Source organism: Vigna umbellata, chromosome 1 (assembly GCF_029865625.1).
Source record: "Vigna umbellata cultivar VRB3 chromosome 1, Vumbellata_1.0, whole genome shotgun sequence".
NCBI lineage: Eukaryota > Viridiplantae > Streptophyta > Magnoliopsida > Fabales > Fabaceae > Vigna > Vigna umbellata.
In genome coordinates this window covers 13,645,723-13,673,118 of record NC_142165.1, presented here as the reverse complement: position 1 = coordinate 13,673,118, position 27,396 = coordinate 13,645,723, and the positions used below count along the sequence as shown (strand labels likewise).

Sequence of the window (27,396 nt, the reverse complement as noted above, 5' to 3'; positions counted from 1 at the left end):
TATGAGCTTTGTTTAACTATATCTGCTATATAAATATAAATGTGTTAGAGTTTAAGCGTAAGTTTGAGTAGAAGTGAAAAGATTGAATATGATATAATGAATAATGATAAGCATGCCATGCGTTTGAAACTGGTTGGGTTGAATTTTGAAAATCAATGAGCGAGTGCGAATGATAATGGCTGCTACAAAAGAGAAAAGCAATGGAATAGTTAATTGGAGAGTAATTATTATGTCCCCTGGAGTCAGTTCAAGTGAAATTGCAAAACAGTGAAATTCTGAGCACATGAATTTGATCTTATTTGCCTTTTGGATACTTTTTATGAACATGTTTAGATTGGTGGAAGGATCAGAATACGATAAAGTATATGGGAAGATAACATTATAATAGAGCTAAATGAGTTGTAGATAAAAAATAGATTAAAATGTGTTTTATTTATGTATTTTATAATAGAATAACCAGGATTAATTGTGAATCTTTTTATTTTCACGTGTTGTTAACACGGTTAGGAGGTGATTAGGTAGGTTAAAAGTGGATTAACTCAACCTCACAAAATCTGTTTATAAGGTGAGATTTACACTCACTTATATTATAAATTGACCTTATCTCTAGTCAATATGATATGAAATTTCCACTAATGTATGAGTTGAAACAATTTTCTCTCTCTCTAACTCCTTCTCTAGTGATATAATTCTAATGAGATTACCTTCTTCAAATCTAAAACCTTCATTTTTGTCTAGATGGATACATGAACTTAGTTGTAACTTTTGTATTCGCTTCCAAAACCATTTGAGAACGATGTTGCTGAAAAAATGACCGCATTGTTTATATGCAAAAGAACATAAAGACTAAATTGTGTGAGAAGAAAAATTTAGGAACCAAACTACTAATTAAGTTTTTTATCATATTAACAATTACTAATTTTATTTAATAAAAATTAGGACCAAATTAAATAAAAAATAATATAAAATTCAAAACGAATAAAAATATAAACATTAAATTATTAATTAAATTTTTGTTTATTTATTTTATACAATCTTATTCTTATCACACAAAAAATTAATATTATTGACAATCAAAATTCGTCAATAATGCATAAAATTCGTCAATAAATTAAAATTTTTGACGACTTATTGATAATAAAAAATTTACCGATAAATTTTATCAAAGACAAAATTCGCCAATAATTACTAACAAAAAAATTCATCAATAAAATTTGTTGATAATTATTAACAAAAAATTCATTCATAATTACTGACAAAAAAATTTATTCATAGTATTTACTTATTAAAGAAAAGGTTAATCAATTGTTAAATGAGATTGAATAATAAAATGAGGTATTTATGTTATATTTATATATTTAAAACCTGAAACTTCTAAAATATATGTATATATTAAAATATAATTATATGACATATTATTTAAGATTCCAAATATAATTAAAATATAATGGAATAATATATTTTTAATAATTTTTTTCATTTTTACGACTTTCAATATATTTAGATTTATATTCTAAAGAGATTTACACCTATAAAGTATGAGATGTACTCACAGTACTATCTTCACCATAAAACCTTAATACTTACATATTGTGGATTTATTTTTTCTTATGTCTCTTAGTTTTCTCCTTTTTACTCATTTTCAACTCATATTTACATTATTAACAATAAGTAAATTAAAATATTGTAAAATAACCATTTCCATGCATATGACTTTGCAGCACGTGGAGTTTTAGTGCAAGAAAGTGAAGTACACATAACAAGTGATTTTAAATATGGTTTTTTGCTAAAAGTGTTTTTTGTAATTTTGTTTAAAAAATAGTTGTCACAAAGGATGTTTATTGCAAACAAAGGATAAACCTAACTTATAATAATTTATGTAATAACTTTTATACATGACGATTCTAGTTATTAATGGAGTCAAAAGTTGTCGTTTTGGTTTTAGGTTCCCAGGTGTTATTGTTTATAAATTGTGTTTGAGTTTTTCTAGTAAGTATTTCATGTTTATAAATGAAGTAGAAAGAAACCCTACTTCAAAATGTTCATTGGTTAGGATGTTATCAACCTAGGCTTTTAAATGGAAATGATATAGGATAGGTTATGACATTCAGCCTGTAGCCAACTGTAAAAAGGTGAAGATTATTTAAGTGTGTTAACTTCCATATGTGAAATTATTTATTCATTATTTTATTAATATAATTTGCTTACAAATAGCCTAGATTTAATTTTTTAATCTATTCTAATATATATACTTATACCAAAATTATAAGATTAAGATTAAAAAAAGTTGTAAAAGAAAATTTATTTGCGAGTTATACAAGTCAACCTATAAGTCATTAAGAAAAAATGAAGATTGAATTATATATGTACTGTTTCGTATTGGATAAATTTGTTTCAAAATGTATTTACAGTTTATATTATGTTAATTAATATAAGGGTTAAATATGTTTTTAGTCCCTAAACTATTGGCGGTTTCTGGTTTTCGTCCCTCTTTTAAAATAAGATACAATTTGGTACTCATTCTTCTCGAAACTCTAGTTTTAGTTCTCGAAACTTTGGTTTTGGTCCTTGAAAACTAACCTAGAAAACTACCACATTTTTTACGGTGTTAGTTTTCAAAGACTAAAACCAAAATTTTGAAAAGAATGAGGACCAAATTGTGCCTTATTTTGAAAGAGGAACGAAAATCAGAAACGACCAATAGTTTAGGGACTAAAAACATATTTAACCCTTAATATAAGTATTATTTAGATTTGTCATTAATTAAGTTTATTTTTGAGAAAATTTTCATCAATTCTCAACTTTATTTGATATTTTTAGATATTTGAAAGTTGTTATTTTAGTTATGTATATTTGGTATCTACTTAAAAAATTAGAAATTATCAAATTTATTATTAATACTAATTTAATTGAAAAAAATAAAGTTAGTATTTAACATAGGCCTTGTCAATCGTCTTTATATTCACAAGCTTGCACTCATAAGAGGTTAACATGTATTAATTGAGTGAGTTCATTACTATTTGAAACATCGTGAGCAAATATTCTTCCATATTGAAATATCTTAATTATAAAAAAGCTTAATTTAAAATGCTTCCTATTATTTATTAAACTAGTAATAAAAGAAGAATTAACGGCAGGATTATAGTTCTGTGTTAATAATACGTAGATACGTTTAAAATTTAATATCTATAGAATTTTGGCTAAAAAATTAGGAACAAAATCTAACTATTTATTACAATTAATTAAATATATAATGTATATTGTAGTTTTAATATAATTGATCTACGATAACAAGTTGAAAATTTCAATCCAGTAATAATTTTAAAAAATCTCAACACCAATTATTTATTTAACGATCTTTTATTAAATATTTTTATAACAAAATATAAAAACTGATCCAAATGATAACAAAAGCTTTTACTTGATTTTAAATTTATATTAAAGTAAAAGTGAAAATAAAATATTATTTATTTGTTTATATTTAATGAAAATTTAATAAAATAATAAATTCTTCTACTAGGAAATACTTTTAATTATGATTTGATTCACACGAGTACATAATGAGACAATTAATTTACCTGTAAATTTTTTTTTCAACCATTGTCCTACTAAAAATTAATCTTAAATGTTGACTCTGACACTAATTATTAAGAGTAAAAGAATGAAAAAATAAAATAAAATGAAAACTTAATTTTTTTGATTCACAATGTGTTATTTAAATACAAATAAGGATTATCAGGGATATATTTATAGTTACAAAATGTTTCTACTTAAGAAAAAAAATACTAACGTGAAAATCACTCGCAATTAAGAAAAACATGTTAGGTTTACTATCCTAAGTATTAAAATTAACCAGTGTTACGTTATATATTTACATATATAAAGAATTATTTTATTTTATGTTCTGGTACGAGGTCGAGTCACTTAATCTGTACATTTTCTATCGTTTTCGTCTGGTTTTCGTTGGATTATTTTTTTCGTTCTTCAAATTCCGTCTGTTCTGTCTGACTGGGAAGGTACTTGTTAAAGGTATTCCGATGCTAAAGTCAGTAATGGTCCAATCGATAATTTTAACGTTGTAATAAATGCGTAATTAATGAATCTGTCTATCTCTTACCTTTCACCTGTATTTATAGTTTTGGTCTTTATAGTTTTGGTCGTGAGTCTAGGATTAGCAAAGCTTTAATCACGGCCCAATCCAGAGTTCAATCATCCTTAACTAATGTTTTGCCTTAATCATGTTTGAAGACCTACCTGTCACGGCCGTCTGACCTTGATGTTTGTCGGGTACTGTATGTCCATGTCGTCCGGAGATCATCTAGTATATTTTAATTTTTAATTAAAAAATATCGATGGATCTGACAAATTAGTGGATCAAATCAAGATGAGTTAGATCAATTTTTATTCAAAACTAGTGATAATATTATAAATTTAATATCTATTTTGGTTCTAGTATTAATAATTTTTCAATAATTTTTCACTTAATATCTCTTAAGAAAGAATCAATATATTCCCTTTTATTATTAGATTAATGTTAATGTTGTTAGTTGCAGAATGATATATTTGTATGTTCCTATCTTTTTATCAAGTTATCATCTTTCTAGAAACAACAACATCAAATGCTTCCAAATCCTGAGGTCAAACTTGGCTTTCCCTCTGATATTTATTGGTCTTGGTAGTGTTGATTCTTTATAGACATGTTTCTGATCCACACATGTAGCAACTGCAGTTAAAAGGGAACAATCATGATTCAGTCTTATAATGTTTATTTTCATTTTCAAAAAATATCATTTTTTTTTCCAGAATTTCTTACAGGAAGTTTTGAAAATGAGAAAAGGAAAAAGATGAATAATAATGATTAGACTGTACGTTATGATGGGTTTGTTTTGGAAAAAATCCAAGGTAATAGGTTATAGTGTAGTTGAGTTTCAGATTTTGTGAGTCTGCCTATGTCTTTTAGAGTAGCTTTCAAGGTGTCTATACAAATTATGTTACCAACCACTCTTTCTTTTCCTTCATTTTTCAACTTTCTTTTAACTCATTCTTCACTAATCTACTCTCTCTTATGTTGCTTTTTCTCCCAACAAAACTAAATCTATCAATTTCATCTACCTCTAATATTCTTTATAGTTAAATTAGCCAACAAAAATTTAAAATGATTACTTCATCATCCTTTTTTAAAAATTACACGACAACATTGATTGAAAAATAAATTAAAAAGATTAAAATCATTGTTTTAAATATAAAGGCAAAAAAAATGTTATTAAACATAATTTTCTTTTTGTCTTTATATTTGGTAATTTTGAAAATTTTATTTTTTATTCTAAGTAAATATATTGAAAATATTAGGATACAAAAGCAAAGTTTCACGTTAGATAAAATAAATAAATTTATATATACATAAAATATTTTATTAATAAGAAATTTTTTGAAGTAATACTTGAAAACATAGAAGATGGAGTTTGTTAAATTATTATTAACAAAAAAAGAAAGGTTTTTGGTGTTGTTTTGGTATTGGGTGTTATTGTAATGACACAAACGTTGTTGGTTTTTGCTTTGTTTATAGGAATTACCCGTTGGATTGCATTGCACTTTCAGTTGGTTCCTCCATCAAAACTCATTCAATTTTTTAAAATTAAATAAACACATAAGTTGATGCTCCATCTACTCCCACCATAACCTAACATTTTTAATTTTTTTTTTCACTTTGTATTCTTAAAAAACTTGTAAAAATGTGAGACATTTATAGCTAATTTTGTCATTTGTTGGTATTAGCTTCAACCATGCGTAGTGTGATGTTAAAGCCGAATACAAATTTCAAGGACGAAAAATGCTTATGACCATAAATTTAAAACGTTTTGAATTTTGTGTGAAAAGGCCAAAGAAAAAAAAAAGACCTATAATTTGAAGCGTAACGTACATATTCTTATGGTTTTTCTATTTCCAATCCAATGATTTGCTTCCAAAACAAAAATAGTTAATGAGTTATAATTTTGTGTTCAATTTTAGCAAACTACGTTATCAAAATCCAAAACACGATTTTGTACCCAATAATCATGGAGTTTGTTTCTCTGCTTTTTTAAAGAAAAAAAAAACTATTTCTTTTAATAAAATAAACAAATTGTATTTTTTTTATATCTTCATTTTTTTGAAAGCGACTTCATTTCCAACTCGAAACAACATTTTTTTTTGTTACATTCTTAAAATAAAAATAATTTTTTTTATTTCAACCAATCTACTCACTACATTTTCTAATATTTTATCAAAATCATTAGAGTCGCGTACATGTTCCATATACATCTATATATATAACATGCATTCCAATAATAATAATAATAATAATAATAATTACTGTAACAACAATCTATTCAACAACTCCACTGCATATCTACACACATTCAGATGAATTTGTTTTGTGCAAATCTATGTTATTATTTGATTAAAGAAAAAAACAGGTGGTGATTTACATTTTTTTTCCTTTTATACATAGTTAAATCAATTGATTCATAAAAGAAAAAACATGATCTGTTGTCATTTGCTGGCTCCTCCAAATATTCTTGCACGATTTGCAGTGTGTGTCTCTCTCTATCTCTCTTTCTTTCTTTGTGTGTGTAGAAGTATTTATATATAAATTGTGAAGTGTTTGTTTGGCCATGTTTGCTTGAAATTGCATTTCTTTTGAATTAATTAAGGGTGGGTAGTGGAAGCAAGCAAGGAAGCAACAAGATAAGAAAGCAGAAGAGGAGAGGAGAGAGGATGATATGCCATGCCACATCCTCTGTTTTCATTCCCATTCTTAGTTTTCCCTTCCATTCAATTTTTCACATAACCTCTCATTATTATTATTAGTTTTACTTTCTTTTCTTTTCTTTCCATCACCAACCATTCATCTTTGAATGGTGAATTTCCTTCCCATCTGGGTTCCTTTCATATTCCTTTGATCTCTTCCGCCTCTCACAATCCCTTCTTCTCTGATCCCAGAAGGAAAAAAAAAAATAAAAAACATAAAAATTAAAAATTTTATAAAAAAAAAGTACAGACAGCTGTTTGCTTGGTTTCTCTCTTTGCTGGATTAGAAAGTTGTTGATTGGTGCTCCGAAGATCCGATTAGATCGAATTTGAGATATCCCACTTCGTTTCTGATTTAAGCACCAACTGGGTTCTGGCTGAGATTCAATATAAGGTGACCCTTCTTCACAGATTTATCTAATCTGCATTTCTGATCGCTCTGCTTCGTTTCTCTCTTTGCTGGATTAGATATTTTGGTTCAGCTTTTGATTGATGCTCCGAAGATCCGATTCTCTTAGATCGAATTTGGCATAACCCACTTCATATCTGATTGAAGCACCAACTGGGTTCTGTCTGGGATTCAAGATAAGGTGACCCTTCTTCACAGATTTATCTAATCTGCATTTATGATCGTTTTGTTTTGTTTTTGCTCGTCAAAAATTGAATCTTTCTGGGGATTGAGCTCAATTATGCATTATTCGTTGAGCTGTGCATTTAGATTGGTTCTGGGGCTGGAGCTTTGGCCATGACTCAGTAATCTACAATCTAGATTGTGTGCGATGAAATTTCTAATTTTTATGTCCTATTGTTTTTGTTTTGGCATGAGAATTTTGATTCCGTAAGAGTGGTTGGATTGGATTTGTTTGATGAAATGAGTGATTGATAGCTAACTGGGCATGGTTGGTGGCAGAACAGATGGAATCGGATCTTGGCAAGCTCTTCATTGGGGGAATTTCCTGGGACACTGATGAGGAACGTCTCAGAGAGTATTTTGGGAAATATGGAGAGGTAATAGAGGCTGTGATCATGAGAGATCGCACAACAGGTCGTGCTCGTGGTTTCGGATTTGTTGTCTTTTCGGATCCTGTTGTTGCTGAAAGAGTCATCATGGATAAGCACATAATTGATGGCCGCACAGTGAGTTTTTCATTATAGATTTACTAAGCATTATGTCAATACATGTTATTTGGATGGGCAGTGATGGGACCTATCTAAATTTATGTTTGTGATGGAGATCATTGTGTCCCTACGTTTATATTTTCTACTATGTTGGTTTGATATATAAATCGTGTTCGTTTGGGCTCCATTCACCTGAATTTATGGCTGCATTGTATTAAGCATGGACTTATTTTGCTTATAGGACCCATATGTGTTGTGCTCTCAATTTTCAGGTTGAAGCTAAGAAAGCTGTTCCTAGGGACGATCAGATCACTGTAAACAGACAGTCTGGTACCATCCAAGGATCTCCAGGTCCTGGTCGCACCAAAAAGATTTTTGTTGGAGGTTTACCATCAACAATCACAGAGAGTGATTTTAAAAAGTACTTTGATCAGTTTGGTACAATTACTGATGTTGTTGTAATGTATGATCACAATACCCAGAGGCCGAGAGGTTTTGGCTTCATCACATATGATTCAGAAGAAGCCGTGGACAGAGTTCTCTATAAAACCTTTCATGAACTCAATGGAAAGATGGTTGAGGTCAAGAGGGCAGTTCCCAAAGAGCTTTCGCCTGGACCTAGCCGGAGCCCATTGGTAGGATATAACTATAGCCTGAATAGGACCGGTAGCTTACTAAATAGTTATGCTCAGGGTTTCAATATGAGTCCAATTGGAAATTATGGTGTCAAAATGGAAGGAAGGTTCAGTCCACTTACTAGTGCTAGAAGTGGGTTTACCCCATTTGGCTCCAATGGTTATGGAATGGGAGTGAATTTGGATTCAGGATTGAACCCAAGCTATGGAGGGACTTCTGGTTATGGTGGCAGTCTTGGATATGGTCGGATAAATCCCTTATACAATGGCAACCCAAACAGATATACCACTCCTATTGGCAATAGTGGGGGAAGTGGGAGAAGTGATGCTCTAATGAACTCGGCTTCTCGGAGTGTTTGGGGAAATGGGGGCCTGAACAGTGCTGCTGCCAATAATCCATCCAGCCCTGGCAATTACTTGGGATCCGGAAGTGGGGCTTTTGGTGTTTCAATTGGAAATAGTGGCCCAAATTGGGGTTCATCAGTTCCAACCCAGGGAGGAGGGGCTGCTTCTGGGTATAGTACTTGGGGTAACACTTATGAAGGTGGGGATAACAGCATTGGTTTAGGAGGGGGAGGGTATGGAAGGAACAGCAGTCCAAGTGTGCCTCAATCCTCAACATTTACTGCACCAACTGGTGGTTATGAAGGATCTTATGGGGACTTGTACCGCAGTGGTTCAGTTTACAGTGATTCAACTTGGCAGTCTGCTGCTTCTGAAATAGATGCTTCTGGTTCGTTTGGTTATGGTGGGCTTGGTGGTATAGCTTCAGATGATCCAGTAAAGAGTTCTGAAGGTTTCATTGGAAACTACAATGTAATAAGTAGACAAACTAATAGAGGTAAGATCTTTGGCTACAATTCTTGACTTCTGAAGACAATTAGGTCATAGTTTATATACACTGTCTGTTGTTTATTTCCATTTGTGTGTTTTTGACTTCTATATTTCAGAATAGGAATTTCACTGAAGGAAGTCGATAACCAAATTTGTTTACTTTTACTGTGCTGTTACATACGTTATTAAGCGTACAACCATCATGCTTGTAATTGTGATGTAGATAAAGATAATATGGAAGCATTATTTATGTCTTCTTTTAATTATAACCAAACACTCTAGGTTCTTCACTTTCTTGACATGGTCCTTTATTCCTGAATTCTCGATATTGTCCTGGTAAATTCTTACTGCAGTCTAAAGGTATAAATGGCCCATTTGGTTTGTTTGAGAAAACATTTTATGTTCTCCTTTCTTATTGTCACAAGTGATTGCTAAAATGTCACTTTAATTATGTTTTCGCTGATTTATTTAGGAAGTGGTGAAAACAAAACAACTGAGAAGTGCAAATATTTGAAAAAACGGGAATAAGTAAAAGCATGGCGTTTTCTGTTGTTTTTAGTGAAGAGAATAAAATATTCTCAAACCAAGCATGCCCTTAGCTTGCTGTATTAGTGTTTCTTGATTACTGCCATTTAACGATATTGGAATTTGATGTTTAATGTGAAGTTATACAAACTTGCAAGATGCTAGAGATGTAGGCATAGATCTCACTCTCGGTAATTGTGTGTATGGTTAGTTTTCCAATAATTGGTATTTGACAGGTTCTGACTGTAGCAAAATACAGATGCAGATTGCACCCCTTTAATTCTTATGGAAAATGAGTTCTGATTATACTTTCTCGTGTTATATTATTGTTAAAGGGTTGGCATTTGAGCATTTCCATTGCATTTTTGACCTGTTCTGGTTCAAGTTCATTTTGTACTGATTTTCTTTTGCTGATGCCTACTTGTTTCAGGAATTGCTGCGTAGGAGATATGTTAATTGGATATGTTATGGTAACATTAGATCAAGGAAAACTGGTTAAAGAAAAGGAGGTATTGTGAAACCATACAGAAGCTAAATCAGTCAAAAGGGATTTTGTGTAAGGTTTGGGATTTTTGTTTTGTCTTTATTTTTCAAGGCTAGGATTCCTTTCATGGAATTTGATTGAGGTGTAACATCAGATTGCGGGATATACTCAGGAAGATTGGTTCCAGTAGTTTGATAGTGCAATGCTGGAGAGGTGCACCATCGTTAGTATGCTTAATGATAGTTTATTAATTTTTGAATTTTTTCTGCCACTGTAATGCTTGGCAAAGCTGTTTGTTCTTGTCACCATCTTTTTCATGGGACACGTTTCTGATCAAATTGTAAGTGAAGTTCAGTTTGATTTATCAGGTTTGATACATTAGAGGGGCACCCATCTTGGATCCCCCATCAAATAATTAGTTACTGGACAGATATTATTTTTTCTTAGTCTTTTCTTATACAACTTCATACCTTCCTTATTGTTACATTACATTCCAAATCTGCTTCCTACTGATATTATATTACCACTATCCATATCAGTTACTTTCCTGTTCTGTTTGGTTTTTGTAACTTTGTGGTGAAAACATTGAGCATGTTATAACATCCATTTATAGATCAAAATTGATTGGTTGAAAAAAGGATGCTTTTATCAAGATTCTTTTCTGGCATATGTTTGCCAATAGTAAATGGTAACTTGTAGTTTTTTGGTTGTTTCTCTCTTGCTGTTCCTTCCTAATAATAGCAATTCAGATTTGGATCTTGGATAGAATTTGTGTGTGGCCATGCTGACTCTTATCCTTATATGGATCAGGATTTGTCTTGTATCACTTTCAGCTTTCCCCTGAAAAAATCCCATTACAGTGTGGTCCTTTCTCTACAGACACACATAATTGTATGTGTGTGTGTGTGTGTATAGTTGTAGCTATTAAACAGCTTGCATTAACTTGGATATGAGCAATAATTAGTGCAATATTTGTTTAAAATATCATGATTAGTCCAGGCCATGCAAGCCTGTCTTGGAGATTTTAGACTATTGTGTCACATGCTAATCCATACAAATGCACATGCTTCAATTATGTTGAAGGTTGTGGTTGTAGAAATATGGTGGAATCTTTAATTTGAAGACAATAGCTTGTGGTAGTGTTGGGTTTTAGACATCCTTGGATATTTGAATTGGAAAGCAAAGCATGAATGAATGAGACTCCATGATTAGGATGTTTGAGATATTTAAATATGTGAGATACAAAACTGGTTTCAAAGTTAACATGGGACATGTTTTTGTTTTTTCATTTTGAGACATTTTTTAACTTTTATATCATAAAATTAGGTTAACTTAAATGCATATTTTTACTTGATAAACAATGAAATATTGGCAATCTGTTATGATGATAATGTGTTAACTTTTATAAGTTAAATGTGTAATGAAAACTTAATATCAAATCTACAGTTCAACATTTACTGCGAATCTTAAACCTAAACTTGCACGTAAGATATTTCAACCCAAACATGAAGTTGTTGAAACTGGTTTCAAAGAAACTAGGAGGTTGTTCAACACTTCAACTACTCCACTTTTACAGTTCAACATAGAATGTTTTTAATTTTATTACTGAAAACATAACACTAAATAAGCTTTCAGAAACACTTTCAATTTTGCATTTAAAGATACTAAAAGCAAAAGGATGTCACCAACACCATCTTCAGAATAGTGAAACACCATTATGGTTGTTTAAAAATCATATTACTCTCTAAAATATAGAATTATTTTCTTATTTTACAGATAAAAATTTGTGTCAAATTATTTTTTTCAATACCTAAATTAATGAATTTTTTTTTATCCTTAGAACTCCATTTTTTTTAAAGACTTAAATATCTTTTTACTAGTTTATAGAAAATTTAAATAGCTACGTTCATATTCGTTTGTTTGTTTCAACTTAGTTATTGATATATACCACTTTCAATTCATTACAGGTAAAATATTATATAAAAGTACATAAACCTAACATACATGATATAATCATGCTCTTGGTGAATTTATACTTTAACATAAACTATTTACTCTTATCTTTTTAGGATTAAATTTTGATACGTAATTAAAATTAACACTGTTTAACAAGTCCAACAAAATCAATATCATTATATTAAAAGAATATATCCATTCATTTTTTAAATTTGAAAACTAAATTATATCAAAATTTAAAAAATAAACGAATTCTAATTTAAACCATATTTAAATTTTCTTTTATTAAACTGTTAATTGAGATTGAATTAGCTTGGACCATAATCTTAAAATTAGTCATCTTCATTCACATGGTCCCCATCCACAGGCCATAATTGTTCAAGCACTATTCTCAAATCAAACCAATTCTAGACTACAATTATAACATAAACTAAACCCAAATTGTCTAATGAAAAGAAGCTAAAGTTGAAATGGAACCTCATCAAACTTTAACTTTGATGTGCCACTTTCTCTATAAAGTTGTGACAGTAGCAATTTGACAATTTGACAGATAGAAAATATCTTATCATCATCGTATGAACCACAAACAACTGATAGGTAACGTGATCAAGGATATCACATTGTTGAAAACGTTTTGTAAATGTATAATGGCAGCAGCAGTGATAAATTGCTACTTTTAATTTTTTTTTTCATTTTCCAAAAAAGCTTAAAACTATACAAAATTTAAAAAATCTATACCAATATATAAAGAAAATTTCTCCTTTTTTTTCACACTTATTTTCTAATTTTACATTTTAAATAATTATTTTATTAATATTACCTTTTCACAATTTAATGTTTTTTTAAATTTAACTATTTTTTAATTAAAAAATTATCTACAAAATAAATAAAAACTACTTACAATAAAATTATAAAAATTGTTTATATTTCATTTTGTTATACTTTCAAATTTTAATTACAATTTTTATTAAAAATTATTTATATTTTATTGATATTAACTCATATTTTTTTCATCTTTTACTAATTTAAAATTTTTAACTTACATTTTCTATTTTATGCACTCATAATTTTGTAGTTTCAAAACTTTTATTTATTTTTCTAATAATTTTATTAATTATTCATTATTTTTAAGTAGTTTTAGCATCTCACTTTACTTTATTGTTTATGAATCAAATTAACTAAATTTAGAAAATTATAAATAAAAAATATTTAAAAATTTGCGTGTTCAAAAAATATTTACAAATTAAATATTTGGTGGGTATGGAAATATTTTGGAACATGAAACAGCCAGATTGATAAATTTACTAAAAAAATAATATTCATTTTATTTATTTAGATAATTTTGAATAGAGTTGAAGTGTAAAGAATATGTTAAAATATTTTAAAACAAAAGAAGAAAGTGGCTGCATAGTTATCCATGTTAAATTAATAAAAAGTTAAACAAAATGCACAATCAAACTGATAATTGATCATTCCTTTATTGCATTTCATTTTTTTTTTATAAATTAGCCATCAAAAACACCTTTTTTAAGAGTTTGTAACTTGATATGACTATCAAAGAAGAGATAAATTGTACAGCCTAAAACCTAAATTCTAAAGATATAATATCATATACTATATATTATATTAAAATATTAGTATATTAAAACTATTTCTTATAAATTACAATTTCAAAATCAGTTACCAAGGGTTTCAAAATCGAAGCCTAGCTTGGTCCCAACTTCTGTTCAAATATTGAATCAGTTTTTATCTTTATCAGTTGCTTAATATTGATTTACTGATCATATAAGCTGAGTCTAATTTCATAAAAAATTGACATTTCTCTCTGAAAAATATTTAACTTTAAGATAAGTTAATAGATCTTTACCTTTGTATAGTATTCAACTTTTTCATTTTATCTTAAGTGAGATTTAAATTTACACTTAAAATTCTAACACTGTCAACAAGAAATTTATGAAGGAACTTTGAAGGTGATGGAGCAAGCTGAACTTGAAAAAACTAGGAATATATTTTCTGATGTTAAATTCTCTTATGATGAAATACCAAAAAGCTTCGGTTTTAGATTATATTTTGTTCACCCAGAATTTCTAACATACTTGACATTCTGGAGTATTTACTTTACCTTAAGCACCATCATTCCAAGAATCCAAAGCTGTTGAAGTTGGATACAAAGGAGAAACAGATCGATGATGATTCTGTACGGAAATCTTGTTCGTGTGAAACAGACGAAAGCAAAATCATAGATGATTTGGCCCGCCATCAACTTTAGTATTGGCCATGTGAAACGTGGGACCATGTTATGTTACCACTCGTGATTATACACAGAATGAACCTTTTGATAGATGAATCCGCTTTCACAAAATGTTGACATCCAAATCAAAAAGAAACACAAGAAAATGAAGACTGAGACAGAAAAAGAAAAAGTTCATGTAGCAGTTAAGATAGGATCAGGCCTGTGAGAGTACAAAGTTAAGATTCCCTGTTGCCTATATCAGATCAAGAAGTACACAAGCTGAGAATCTCACTGGACAATGCATTATTTCATTCACTACTGATATCAGTTTCCTTTTTTTTTTCTTTTTTTCATTCTAAAATCTAAGTCACCTGAAAGTATTCCCATGAACCAAAGCAGACTAAAAGTTCAGAAGAAAGCCCTGCTGCCGTAAAACACACGGGAGTTAGAGCTCTTTGGTGTCTGTATCTTCTGTTCGGAGCTTGAGTTTCCTGAACTAGTTGGTCCACTTTCAAAGTCCATAGGAAGCTTCATTTTCGCCAACGACTCTGTGAACTGCTGCATGCTTTTCATGTACATGTCGACTATGTCCTGCTGCACCACATTTGACTCAGGCTCGATGTTAACGGTCACAACAGGCTTAGGGAATGACTCCTTCACCACCCCATTTGAGGAATCAGTCTCACCATTGTTGTCCTCCCCATTTTTCTCTTTGTTGGCCGAAACTTGTTCCTGATTTGGAGACTTGGAAGCAGCAGCAGCATCAGATGAGCCTGAGCTTGCAGCCACTGAAGGAGATGAAACTCCATTTGTTGACACACTTGTAGGTGGAGAATCAACCTTAGGAGGTTGTGCAGACTCAACACTGCATGCTGAGAAGCTCTCCACAAGCTGAACACCTGCTTCAGAACTCAGATTTTCAGTATCATTGGTGGTCAAGCTGGCAGAACACTGACTGTCCTCACATGGAATACTTAAGTATTCTGAAACCATCAAGTGGTCTTCATTTACAATTTTTGGATCCGGGAATTCAATCTTGTCTAAATCTCTGACCAGTGATTCGCAAGTTTCAGAGTCCTTGTCAGTGCCATTTGCAGCCAACTCAGTAGGCATTGCAGAAATTGCAATAACATCAGGCGAAGTGCCAGTGTATGCAAGAGACAACTGCACAAAACCGGCCGGTGAATGGAATAGATCAGTCGAGGAAAGAGAGAACTCTTTCTCTAGTTTGCCGTCCTTCATCAGCACTTCTGACAAAGGCACCAAAGCAAAGCCAAGCAATTGATCTTCAAGATAATTCTTCACCCTGCTCAGCATCCAGATTTCACATTTTACAGCAGAATCAACTGTCCTGACGCTTAGACGAAGATTCTCATTAAAGACAGGGTTCCTTCCTCCTCCATTGATGGTCTTGGTAGAGACGGTATTCTCGGGATTACTAGTCAGGCTGATTTTAGCATAAACATCTTGCTTGTGGTATATGCAGATGTTATGAATGTCCCTGGCCTGATGAATGTAAACATCAACAGCACCAATGAACTCCTCTGAATTGGACCTGACAGCTTCCTTTCCATTGACTTCAATGTCCTTAGAGAAAGGACCCGAGCTTTGCTTGTAAATATCAGACTTGTACTTCTCAGCCTCACCCAAGACAGAGTTCTTGAATGGTGACACAACAGACTGTGGGGATTCCATGATATCAATAATTTGGGAACCTGACAGAACACAAAATACTTCTACAAAATCAAGTCACCCTATACAAAAAACTTCAACGTAAAACCACATGATTATTTGAACTTAAACCCAATACTCAACCAGAAATTGGATAGAATTAGCAAAACCAGGAAGAACACAAAATCCACAGTTCCATGAGCAAGACAACTAAACTCACCTTGAAAAAAGCAACCAGTTACAACCTTCGAAGGCTTAAGCAGATCCAAAATAGACAGATTTTCTAGTATGTGGAGCACATAAAAAAAATAAAAGCAAAGAAAGGCAACAGTCAAGCCCCAAATGTGAAAGAGAAATAGGAAGCTTCAATTTGAATTGCTCTTGAGCGTTGCCGTGTGAGTTGTTAACTCACGGGAAAGAGGTCAACTCAGAAACAGCAACCTCAGTTCAAAACTGACTTTTACACCTGAGAGCCGACAAATACGGAATTGAGAATCAAGGTCCACACAACTCAAGCAGAGAAAAACGAATTCCCAAGAACCAGAACCCCAGCTTCAAAATTGAAACTTTACACTTTCTAGCGAGATACTAAAATACCCAGAACCGGCCAAAACTTAGAACCTATCAATAAGAATAAAGGGTAGTGCCAGATTTGACCAGATTCTAATAAAGCTACGAGCTTCTGTCTGCTGCTCTCGGCCCAAAAAACTACCACAAGAATCCAAGGGAGAGAAACAGTGAAAGCAAAACCAAAACCAAAACCAGAAATTCAGAGACAAACAGGAGCCAAAACAAAACCAAAACACAAAGAAAAACTTTAATTAAAAACACAAAGAGGATCACGTTGTTGTGGCTTCACATACCTGTCGTAGGTCCTCGGAGAATTAGTTAGCCTCCAAAGTCAAAATGTGCTATCTTTGTGACTCTAAACCAGGACGAAGGACACCCACCGTGTTAGAGATGAGAAGGAAAAAAAAAACAAGACTAGCTTGTTTAAAGAAAGGGAAGGATGGTGTGAAAGGAAAAGGAGAAAACAGTGTGAATAATAGTGAAGAAAACAAAAATCTAGAGGTGATGATGTATGATGTAGTGTTGTTGTGTCTGGTTTATGACTCTGTTGTGTGTATTTGGAGTATGTATATTATGAGTATATATGAGTGACAACCTTGGTGGTATTCATACACAGACATTTATTGTAATTGTTGGAAGGATATTTTGTGGGGATAGAGATTGAAAGGATAAGGTATGGAAATGGAAGGGATTTGCAGCAACCCCGCGCGACTGGCTCTGACAGACCAATGAGAGAAGATTTGTATGCATTTTGCAGTTGGAAGTGGGGTATGCTGCTTATGACTTTTTTCTTCTTTTTTCTCTTTCTCTCTAACACTGTCCCCACCTACGACTTTCACTCGCTGCAATTCTGTCCTCTTCTTCCATTTCTTCATTGTTTATTTTTTGTTGAAAGAAAATATAAAAGTCTCATTTTGATCATAAAAAAAAGAAGATGCTGTGCAGAAAATGCATTGATGATTATCATTATGTGAGTCTAGAACATGAGAGTATTCCTCGCATGATACCAACGGTCGCCCACTTAAAAGGAAGAGCTTTTGCACTTTAGTTCTAGAAATTTGCTCTTTTCCTTTGTTTTGCACCAAAGTTGTACCTTAAATCAAAGATTAATGATGGTGGGGTCTTCTGCCTTGTTTGAAAATGACTTTGAGACTTCCATTAAAAAAACAAACTTGAAGGTAGACAACAGGGATGTCATTGATTCACTGCTCAACAACCCCAAATTCTGTCTTTGAAATTTAAATAATACTTAAATGCTATGCATTCGTTTTATCAAATTACCATAATTAATTGAGCTGACTCTTTGTCTCAGCAATGGGATTGTTTTCTCTTATTATTTTGACAAGTGACTTGAAATAAAAATAAAAAATTAAATCTGTATTGTCTTCTCCCTTTGTCTGTTTCTCTTTTGCTTTTGATAAGGATGGGTGTGAGACCTGGTTAAGCACAGTAAGGTGCTTTCATGTGTTTTGTTTATCTACTTTTGCTATCAATACCCTCTTTTTCTTCTTTCACATATAATACATGTCGTAATTTGCGCTACAAGATTTCATATTTTATACACTCCAATCAAAATTGTTGAATTATAAACCTATTTATAAACACTACATTAATGATATATTTCAATTTCTTGTTTGATTATTACAAGAACATGTTCCTACCATGCACTACATTGTTGCAATTACAACAAAAATATTTATATTTACAAATATTTATGTGTCTATACTCCTCGGGAATGAGAATTACTCTTGTCTTGATTTTCTAATGATTGTTTTTGTTCCATTGATGACTCATTAATGACCTTTATTAATATATGTTTTTACCGTTCGGTTCTCTTGGAGTTTGGTCTTTGGTAGAGTCGGACATATTGTATAGTGTGTATTTATTATTAAAAAAAATCAAAGTTAAAAATAAATGTACTTTATTAAGTTAAACTTTATTAAATTAAATTCAATCAAAATTATATTTTAATTTAATTTATATTATATTTTATATTTTTTATAATTTTATTTATATTTTATTTTTAAAATTTATAATATATTTTTCAAAATAATCGCAAGGATATTTTTAACAACAATGACAAATGAATTTTTTTATAAATAAAATAACGAATAAATACTTTAATATTCTATTCGACTAGTTATCATACATACCTAATTGAAATACATCCTTACCTTACATATAAGAACAAATACAGCATCACGAAAAATCAACTGTGTTAGAACTTTTTTTTCGTAATTATTTGGGTGCATTATTATCAATTAGAAAGTTAGTTTTTGGCAAATATTGATATTATTATTGAACTTTGTCTTCCCAAAATCGTTTTCAATCAAACTATTTCACAAACATATTCCGGGCCGGCACCGACCCAATCCTATTTTCTTTATATGCAAAAGAACAAACAGGAGAAAGTTTGACACTTTTTTATCTCTGTGTTCTTAATAAAAATAAAATAAAACGATAGAGATGAAACTTGAATTTATCCTTTGTATTGTCTATTCAAATTCGTTTGAACTTTTTTTTGTCATTTGTAATTAAGTTTGAGATTATATGAATTTATATAGTTACGTAACTAAATTCTTGATTATAAATATTTGTTTAATATTTGTTTTTAACTTTGTTATGTAGTAAGATATTTATTAGATAAAATATCTTAGATATTTTAAGCGGTTAAGATATTTATGAGTAACTAACCACATTTTTAGGTAAGGTTATTTTTATTTGGCTTATAAATACAATGACAGGGCAAAAGTTCAGGTAAGTTCCCTCTACGTTCTAGAGACTCTAGATAATATTCTAGGGTGATATCATAATCACTTCTTGAGAGCTGAGGCTCCATAACTCACATCTGACTTGAGCGTCGGAGTATCTTCGCAGGTACCTCCCCCTCCTTTGGCGAAAGTAGACGAGCGGTACGAAGCTGAAGGAGCATGAACGACAACAATTGAGGAAAAGCGAGCGTCCCAGACATTTAGAAACAACAAAGACACACTGGAAAACATCTACACCGAAACATTTTGGCGCCCACCGTGGGGCCGAGTGTCATCCCACAGAAGCCGCAAGAGGAGCACTCGGCCTCGACGAATCACTTCTTCGGATAAGGCTACTCCAACAAGATGAAGCCGCTGCATCGCCCCCAGGATTCTCCTCCGTGAGCCATTGACGCCACCGTCATCACCAGACCGAATGGCGCCTCCGGCAAGTTTATCTCCTTCTTCCGCCACCACTGACGTCGTCTTTATCAAGATTCAATTCCCAGACCAGCACCAATTGCTACGACAATTGGCTCGGCGTCTTCTACGACCGTGACTCTCGCTACACCGGCGAAATCATCCTCCACCGCCGCCTCGACTCAGACAAGCGCCGCCTTCACCAGCGGCAACACTTGCATCTCCAGTTTGCGCTGTCTCCAACGCTTCTTCCCAACCTAATACTCACCGCCAAACAAGGCCACCTCAAATCCGCCAGTCCATCCCAAGTCTGGGGACTCCACGGTCTTCGATCACCTTCGATCGCGGCTTCCGTCGACGACAACCTCATGATCGGCAGTTCCGCAGTGCGATTGATTCTAGGGTTTTTTTAGGCACTGGCAACGTTGTGAACCTCTGCTCACCATGCCATCTTGGCAAAGCAATTTCACATACGGGTCACTTGGAGCGTCCTCGGTTTCTGTGAAACTTTTCTTGATAAGGAGAAAATAATTCTCAGAGCATAAGGCGTTGAACGTGACTACCTGTTGCGACTCATGAAGGATACGCTCAACGTACCACTATCATACACAGTTTTAAAAGTACCATCGATCACCCTCACCGATCACCCTCACGTTCGGCCTCACTAACGTTCGGCAACTCGGTCTCCAACGTTCGGCCATCCGTGGCCAAAAGCGTTCCAGAACTCGGCCGTTCGGCCTCACATGTTGTCAATCTTTCGTTCTCAATCGTTCAGCCTTTTGCGGCCTCAAACTTTCCAGCTATTGGTCGTTCGCCCTGACATGTTTTCGGCCATTCGGCCTCTACCGCTCGGGCATCCGTAGCCTCAACCGTTCGGCCATTCGGTCTCATTGCCGGCCTCAAACCCTTTGGTTTCAACCGCTCGACCAATCCATGGCCACGAGCGCTCAATCATTCGTCCATTCGGCCTCAATGACGTTCGGACGCTTGGCCTCAACCGTTCGGCCATCCGTCTCAATGACGTTCGGACGCTTGGACTCAACCGTTCGGCCATCCGTCTCATCGACGTTCGGTCTCTAGCGCTCGGCCATGCATGGTCTCACGTGTTCAAACATTCAACCGTTCGGCCATTCGGTCTCATTGTCGTTCGGCAATTTTCAGCATCAAGCGTCCAGCATTCGGCCTCACTGACATTCGGCAACTCGGCCTCTACCGCTCGGCCATCCGTGGCCTCAAGCGTTCCCGCATACGGCCACTCAGCCTCAAATCGTTCGGCCTTCTCGGCCCTAAGCGTTCCAGCATTTGGCCGTTCGGCCTCGCAGGTTTTCGGTCCTTCGACCTCAACCACCAGGCCATTCGTGGCCTCAAATTTTCAAGCATTCGGTCGTTCGGCCTCAAAGATATTCGCCCTTTGGCTTCAACCACTCGACCATCCATGGCTACGACCGCTCCAGCATTCGGCCGTTCGACCCCACTGATGTTCGGCCATTCGACCTCCCTGACGTTCGGTCGCTAGGCCTCAACCCCTTCGGCCTCAATCGTTCCGCTTTCCGTGGCCTCAAGCATCCAGTTAATTTTCAGCCTCAAACGTTCCTGCTTTCGGCCACTCAGCCTCACGGACGTTCGGCCTTTCGTCTTCATTGACGCTCGACCATCCATGGCCACGAGCGCTCCAGCATTCGGCCACTCGACGCCACTGATGTTCGGTCGTTCGGTCTCACTAACGTTCGGCCGCTAGGCCTCAACCCCTTCGGCCTCACTCGTTCGGCTTTCCGTGGCCTCAAGCGTCTAGCATTCGACCGTTCGACCCCACTGATGTTCGGCCATTCGACCTCCCTGACGTTCGGTCGCTAGGCCTCAACTCCTTCGGCCTCAATCGTTCTGCTTTCCGTGGCCTCAAGCGTCTAGTTAATTTTCAGCCTCAAACGTTCCTGCTTTCGGCCACTCAGCCTCACGGACGTTCAGCCTTTCGGCTTCATTGACGCTCGACCATCCATGGCCACGACCGCTCGAACATTCGGCCACTCGACGCCACTGATGTTCGGCCGTTCGGTCTCACTGACATTCGGCCGCTAGGCCTCAACCCCTTCGGCCTCACTCGTTCGACTTTCCGTAGCCTCAAGCGTCCAGCATTCGGCCTCACTGACATTCTGCCACTCGGCCTCTACCGCTCGGCCATCCGTGGCCTCAAGCGTTCCCGCATACGGCCACTCAGCCTCAAATCGTTCGGCCTTCTCGGCCCTAAGCGTTCCAGCATTTGGCGGTTCGGCCTCGCAGGTTTTCGGTCCTTCGACCTCAACCACTAGGCCATTCGTGGCCTCAAATTTTCAAGCATTTGGCCGTTCAGCCTCAAAGATATTCGCCCTTTGCCTTCAACCACTCGACCAACCATGGCTACGAGCGCTCCAGTGTTCGGGCATTCGGCCTCAACCGTTCGGTCATTTGGTCTCACTGACGTTCGGCCGCTTGACCTCAAGCATTCGGCCGTTCAACCCCACTGATGCTCGGACGTTCGGCCTCAATGACGTTCGGCCGCTTGGCCTCAACCGTTCGGCCATTTGGTCTCATTTGACGTTCGACAAATTTTCAGCCTCAAGTGTTCCAACGTTCGGTCATTCGGCCCCACTGATGTTCGGTCATTCAGCCTCACTGACGATCGGCCGCTCGACTTAAATCCCGATCGAACGATCTAACCTATATGTTTGATATTATGTATCTTGCAGGTCACAAGAGACAATCAACAGAAGACCGTGCGATCTTAATATATCAACCGATCGGCCTTATATCATAATCTATTTTTTATATTAATTTTCTAAATCTTGTAAATGCATTGGTTTCTTTGGCTACTCTTTTTCTCGTTCTACAGTGCAGATAAGCACATCTTGCATACAAAAGCGGACACCCTCCAGCACCATCCACGACATCCTCATCCAGGCCCTATATATAGGAGAGTTGTCCATGCTGAAGCACTCAAAACCGAGAAAACACTCCCAGACCTGGTAGATGTTCGCCCTAGAACACCCAGGTGCATTGAATAAAGGGATACACTCCCTCTGGTAGATGTTCGCCCTAGAACACCCAGAACATCAAACCTAGGGGACCATCCCTTAGCCTACCTTATGTTCGCCCAAGAACATCAAATTTTCAAGCATTCAGTCGTTCGGCCTCAAAGGTATTCGCCCTTTGGCTTCAACCGCTCGACCATCCATGGCCACGAAGCGCTCCAGTGTTCGGGCATTCGGCCTCAACCGTTCGGTCATTTGGTCTTACTGACGTTCGGTCGCTTGACCTCAACCCTTCGTCCTCAATCGTTCGGCTTTCCGTGGCCTCAAGCGTACAACATTTTGCCTCACTGACACTAAACCACCCGGCCTCTACCGTCCGTGGCCTCAAGCGTTCCAGCATTCAGCTTCTATGACGTTCGGTCATACAGCCTCTACCGCTCGGCCATACATGTCCTCACGTGTTCAAACACTCAATCGTTCAACCGATCGCGGCCTTAAGCGTTCCAGCTTTTTGCCGTTCGGCTTCGCATCTTTTTGGTCCTTCGAACTCAACCGCTCGGTCATCCTTGGTTTAAAACGTTCAACTGCTCAGTCTAGGGCAAAAAGAAAACCCATAAAACCCGCCGTTCAGTCCACAGATGAGCAACAACCAGAAACACGCTCCCTAACACAGCGAATACAGCCTCCCTCAAACTCATAAGTCCTATAGTTACCACGTCCATAAAACAGAACGGTTAACTCGGACTTGGGGGGCATGTTATGTAGTAAGATATTTATTAGATAAAATATCTTAGATATTTTAAGCGGTTAAGATATTTATGAGTAACTAACCACATTTTTAGGTAAGGTTATTTTTATTTGGCTTATAAATACAATGACAGGGCAAAAGTTCAGGTACGTTCCCTCTACGTTCTAGAGACTCTAGATAATATTCTAGGGTGATATCATAATCACTTCCTTGAGAGCTGAGGCTCCATAACTCACATCTGACTTGAGCGTCGGAGTATCTTCGCAGGTACCTCCCCCTCCTTTGGCGAAAGTAGACGAGCGGTACGAGCTGAAGGAGCATGAACGACAACAATTGAGGAAAAGCGAGCGTCCCATACATTTAGAAACAACAAAGACACACTGAAAAACATCTACACCGGAACAAACTTTATACATTCTAAATTTGAATTGAACTCGAATTTTATGTTTTGATTGATTGAAGATGTTAAGATGTGAACATTTTTTTTAATAAAATTTTCCCGACAACTTTAAGCACAGAATTTAAATTAAAGGAAAAAAAAAGGTTAACTGAATATAAATACATTTTAACTATTTTTATTTATTATAAACTACACCCTATTAACTGATATTTCATTTTCAATGCAATTTTTTACTCTTGATAACAAATTTTAACAAAAAGATCTTTTAGAAAAACATATATAGTGAGAAAAATTAAAGGATGCTGACTAGGTATTTCTTTGGCATAAAAATTAGTTAAATTTTATTCCATTTGACTGGGAGAAAGAATCTATCTTTTAACAGTATAACGGTACTAAACTTTGTACAGTACTATATTATGCACTTTTCTCATGGAAATCAACTGTATATAAATTATCAACTTCTTTTTTAAGTAAAAGATGAAAGGTAATTATATTAATTCAAGTTATTATGTAAATTATATTTTTAATACTATTTATAAATTTCTCATCGTGTATAATATATTGGATTCTTCCATCTTTACTCTATACTTAATTCTAAAATATGTTTTATTATCAATAAAATTTTATCAACCTAAAAGTTTGTCAATGAATTTTGTCAAAATATTTTAGAATTATAATGATATACGGACATATCTTTTTTAGAAAAAAATCATTAGTAATATCTATGATTAAGTTATATTTATTAGTAAAATTTATTGATAATTTATAATGTTTATTATTAATGAATATTTTTATTAATAAATTTTGTTTGTAAAATAAGTGTCAAAATTTTTGTGTTGGAGTTTAATCTTGGTAAATTCGTCAATAACTAATTTTTTTTTAAATTTATCTCTAATTCCATTTTGTAAAAATCAGTTGGTAAATGTTAAGTAATATTATTTTTTAAAATTTGTTATTGAGTATCAAATTTTAAACAAACTTTGACAAAATATTTATTATAAATTAATTGAAAGTGTGTGAAAAAAATTGAGAGAAGAGAAAAAAGAAAAATAGCGAGTGATACTATAAAAGTAACTGAGAGACAGTAACAAAAAAACTATGTAAGAGAAAGAAGAAGAGTAAAGAAAGAGAAATAGTCGTCATGGTGATGGTGGAGAAGGAGGGAAGGAGAAGAATAAAAAAAGAAGAAAAAAAATGAAAAAAGAAGAGAAATATCAAACTACGATATCTACCTACATATTTTATCGGTAGATAGTTATAAAAAAGAATTTTATTTGTTAATAATTACAAATAATATTTTCTAATTGTCAATTAAATTTTATTAAAAAATATTTTTTACCAACAATTTTTTTTTGTCGTTGATAATTTTGATTTATAAAAAATTAATAATTATCAATTAATTTTGTCGGTTAATATTTTTTTTAATGTTCATATAAACAATTTGTAGATAATGAATTTCTTGACTATATTTTATCATTTATACTATTTTTGATGTCCATCGATTTCCTTATCATATATACATTCTTCTTACACAAATTTTAACATTGTCAATTGTCAAAGGGATAATTGACAAAAGGATACAGTGTATTTAATAATATAACATCATTATGTCTGACACTAACCTTAACCTTGATATACTCAATAATACAAATACCCTATTTTTCATAACTAATTATATTTATTTTGAAACATTTTAAAAAAAATATATTCATATATAATATCATGTCTTCTGTACCCGAATAAATATGCACTCTTAATAAACTTACTTTTATAAGTGAAGAAGTATGCACTCTCAATAAACTTACTTATGTTTTATCAGTTTGAATATAATTACATTTCATAATATAGATGTTAAAAAATATGCAAGTCTAAATCTCACGTTGAGACTAAATCTTAATATAAATGACAAAATCAAACTACATATAATAAAGAAAATTTACAAATATAATAGTTTAAGATTTTGAGTTGAAGGTGATATTAATATCTTATTGTACAACTTAAGTTATTAATAAAATATAATTAAATTAATATTATATAAATATATATTTTATTATTTATTTATAATTAATTAATATTTTTAAATAATTAAATATTGAATTATTAAAAAATTAATTAAAATCATAAAAAAATCTCTAAATAACAATCAATTTTAAACAAAAAATAAATAATTATTGACTAATTTAAATATCAATTTTTAAATTAAAAATTATTAATATCTAAAATAGTTTATAATATGAATAAAAAATAATAACTGTATTTTGAATTAATTTTTAAATTAATTACTAACATTAGTTACCAAAATTTTCACTAAAAAAAAAATTAGAAATCAATTTAAACATTAATTCATTTGGTAAATAATGTTTATAACAAATTTAGAAACTAATTCACAACCTATAATTACATTTTCTTTTATTTATATATGTAGTCCCAAACTATAGCATAAAACTATATAATAGTCATCACATAATTAATATAAAAGATCAGTTAAAGAAGGAGTATAAAGTATTATTTACGATCATTCCAAAATAACTATAAATTATAAACTTTATATACAAGGTAATTCAACCAAAATTATCTATAAGAATCTAGACTAAGCAAGCTAAACATCCGCAACTCCTCCGTCCAAGGCTTGCTCCAAAGCAATCTTACCCCCCTCTGCTCACACCCACCGGATGATCATAGCAAAGAGAAGGAGCAAAGAAAATACAAACACAAGCACAAGAAAAATGGTAAGCTAAAATACAAACAATTAAAGATATACATATAGACATTTAATCATCTCACACAAGACATTAATATATCACATTGGTACAACCAAACATATTAATGCATGACTATACTTGACTAGACTATCCGGACTTAGAATGAATGCTTTGGCGGGTTGTGCACTTGTGGTGGCTTGAATTGCTTTGCAAAGCCATTGTCAATGAGTTTCACCCTACCATACTCACAAGGTTAGTCTGTTCCACGCCTTGGATCATACTATAAGCACCCAATACTAAGACCTCATATTACTCTCACCACATGTGTCAAACCTCTCTATGTGAGAATGTATGACCACTAGAGTGTCAGGATAACTCCCAATACTGAGCTTCCTACATTCAGACTAACACACTTGAAACTTTCACTGAGAAGTTCCTCCTTGGAACTCTCTTCCATACCATTAAAACCATTTATATCCATATGAAACCATATACATATGTCCATACACTTCCACATTTGAATATCAACATATATCATCACTGATCATACATCAA

General features: G+C 33.5%; 2 protein-coding genes across 3 annotated transcripts; one reads left to right on the top strand and one right to left on the bottom strand.

The window, feature by feature from the left end:
• Window positions 1-6,514: 6,514 nt before the first annotated feature.
• On the top strand, window positions 6,515-10,832 carry LOC124821816 (heterogeneous nuclear ribonucleoprotein 1-like). Of its 2 annotated transcripts, none has more exons than XM_047293764.2 (4): window positions 6,515-7,379; window positions 7,700-7,926; window positions 8,181-9,384; window positions 10,333-10,832. In XM_047293764.2, the coding sequence occupies exons 2-4, from the start codon at window positions 7,705-7,707 to the stop codon at window positions 10,344-10,346; spliced, it is 1,440 nt and encodes a 479-aa protein (XP_047149720.1). In that variant the 5' UTR covers window positions 6,515-7,379; window positions 7,700-7,704; the 3' UTR covers window positions 10,347-10,832. The 2 variants fall into 2 exon arrangements, with proteins under 2 accessions (XP_047149720.1, XP_047149719.1); XM_047293763.2 differs by having other exon boundaries at window positions 6,518-7,379; window positions 7,705-7,926.
• Window positions 10,833-14,746: 3,914 nt separating this feature from the next.
• Window positions 14,747-17,402, bottom strand: LOC124821819 (Calcium-dependent lipid-binding (CaLB domain) family protein). Its single transcript, XM_047293766.2, has 2 exons — window positions 17,110-17,402; window positions 14,747-16,290 (listed from the first exon to the last, which is right to left on the bottom strand). Exon 2 carries the CDS (start codon window positions 16,268-16,270, stop codon window positions 14,984-14,986), a length of 1,287 nt encoding a protein of 428 aa, XP_047149722.2. The 5' UTR covers window positions 16,271-16,290; window positions 17,110-17,402; the 3' UTR covers window positions 14,747-14,983.
• Window positions 17,403-27,396: the final 9,994 nt, after the last annotated feature.

Coding starts and splice junctions, on each gene's coding strand:
- LOC124821816 (XM_047293764.2), top strand. CDS start 7,705: ATGGAATCGGATCTTGGCAAGCTCTTCATTGGGGGAATTTCCTGGGAC. Junction 7,927..8,180: donor ACATAATTGATGGCCGCACA/GTGAGTTTTTCA, acceptor CTCAATTTTCAG/GTTGAAGCTAAGAAAGCTGT.
- LOC124821819 (XM_047293766.2), bottom strand. CDS start 16,270: ATGGAATCCCCACAGTCTGTTGTGTCACCATTCAAGAACTCTGTCTTG.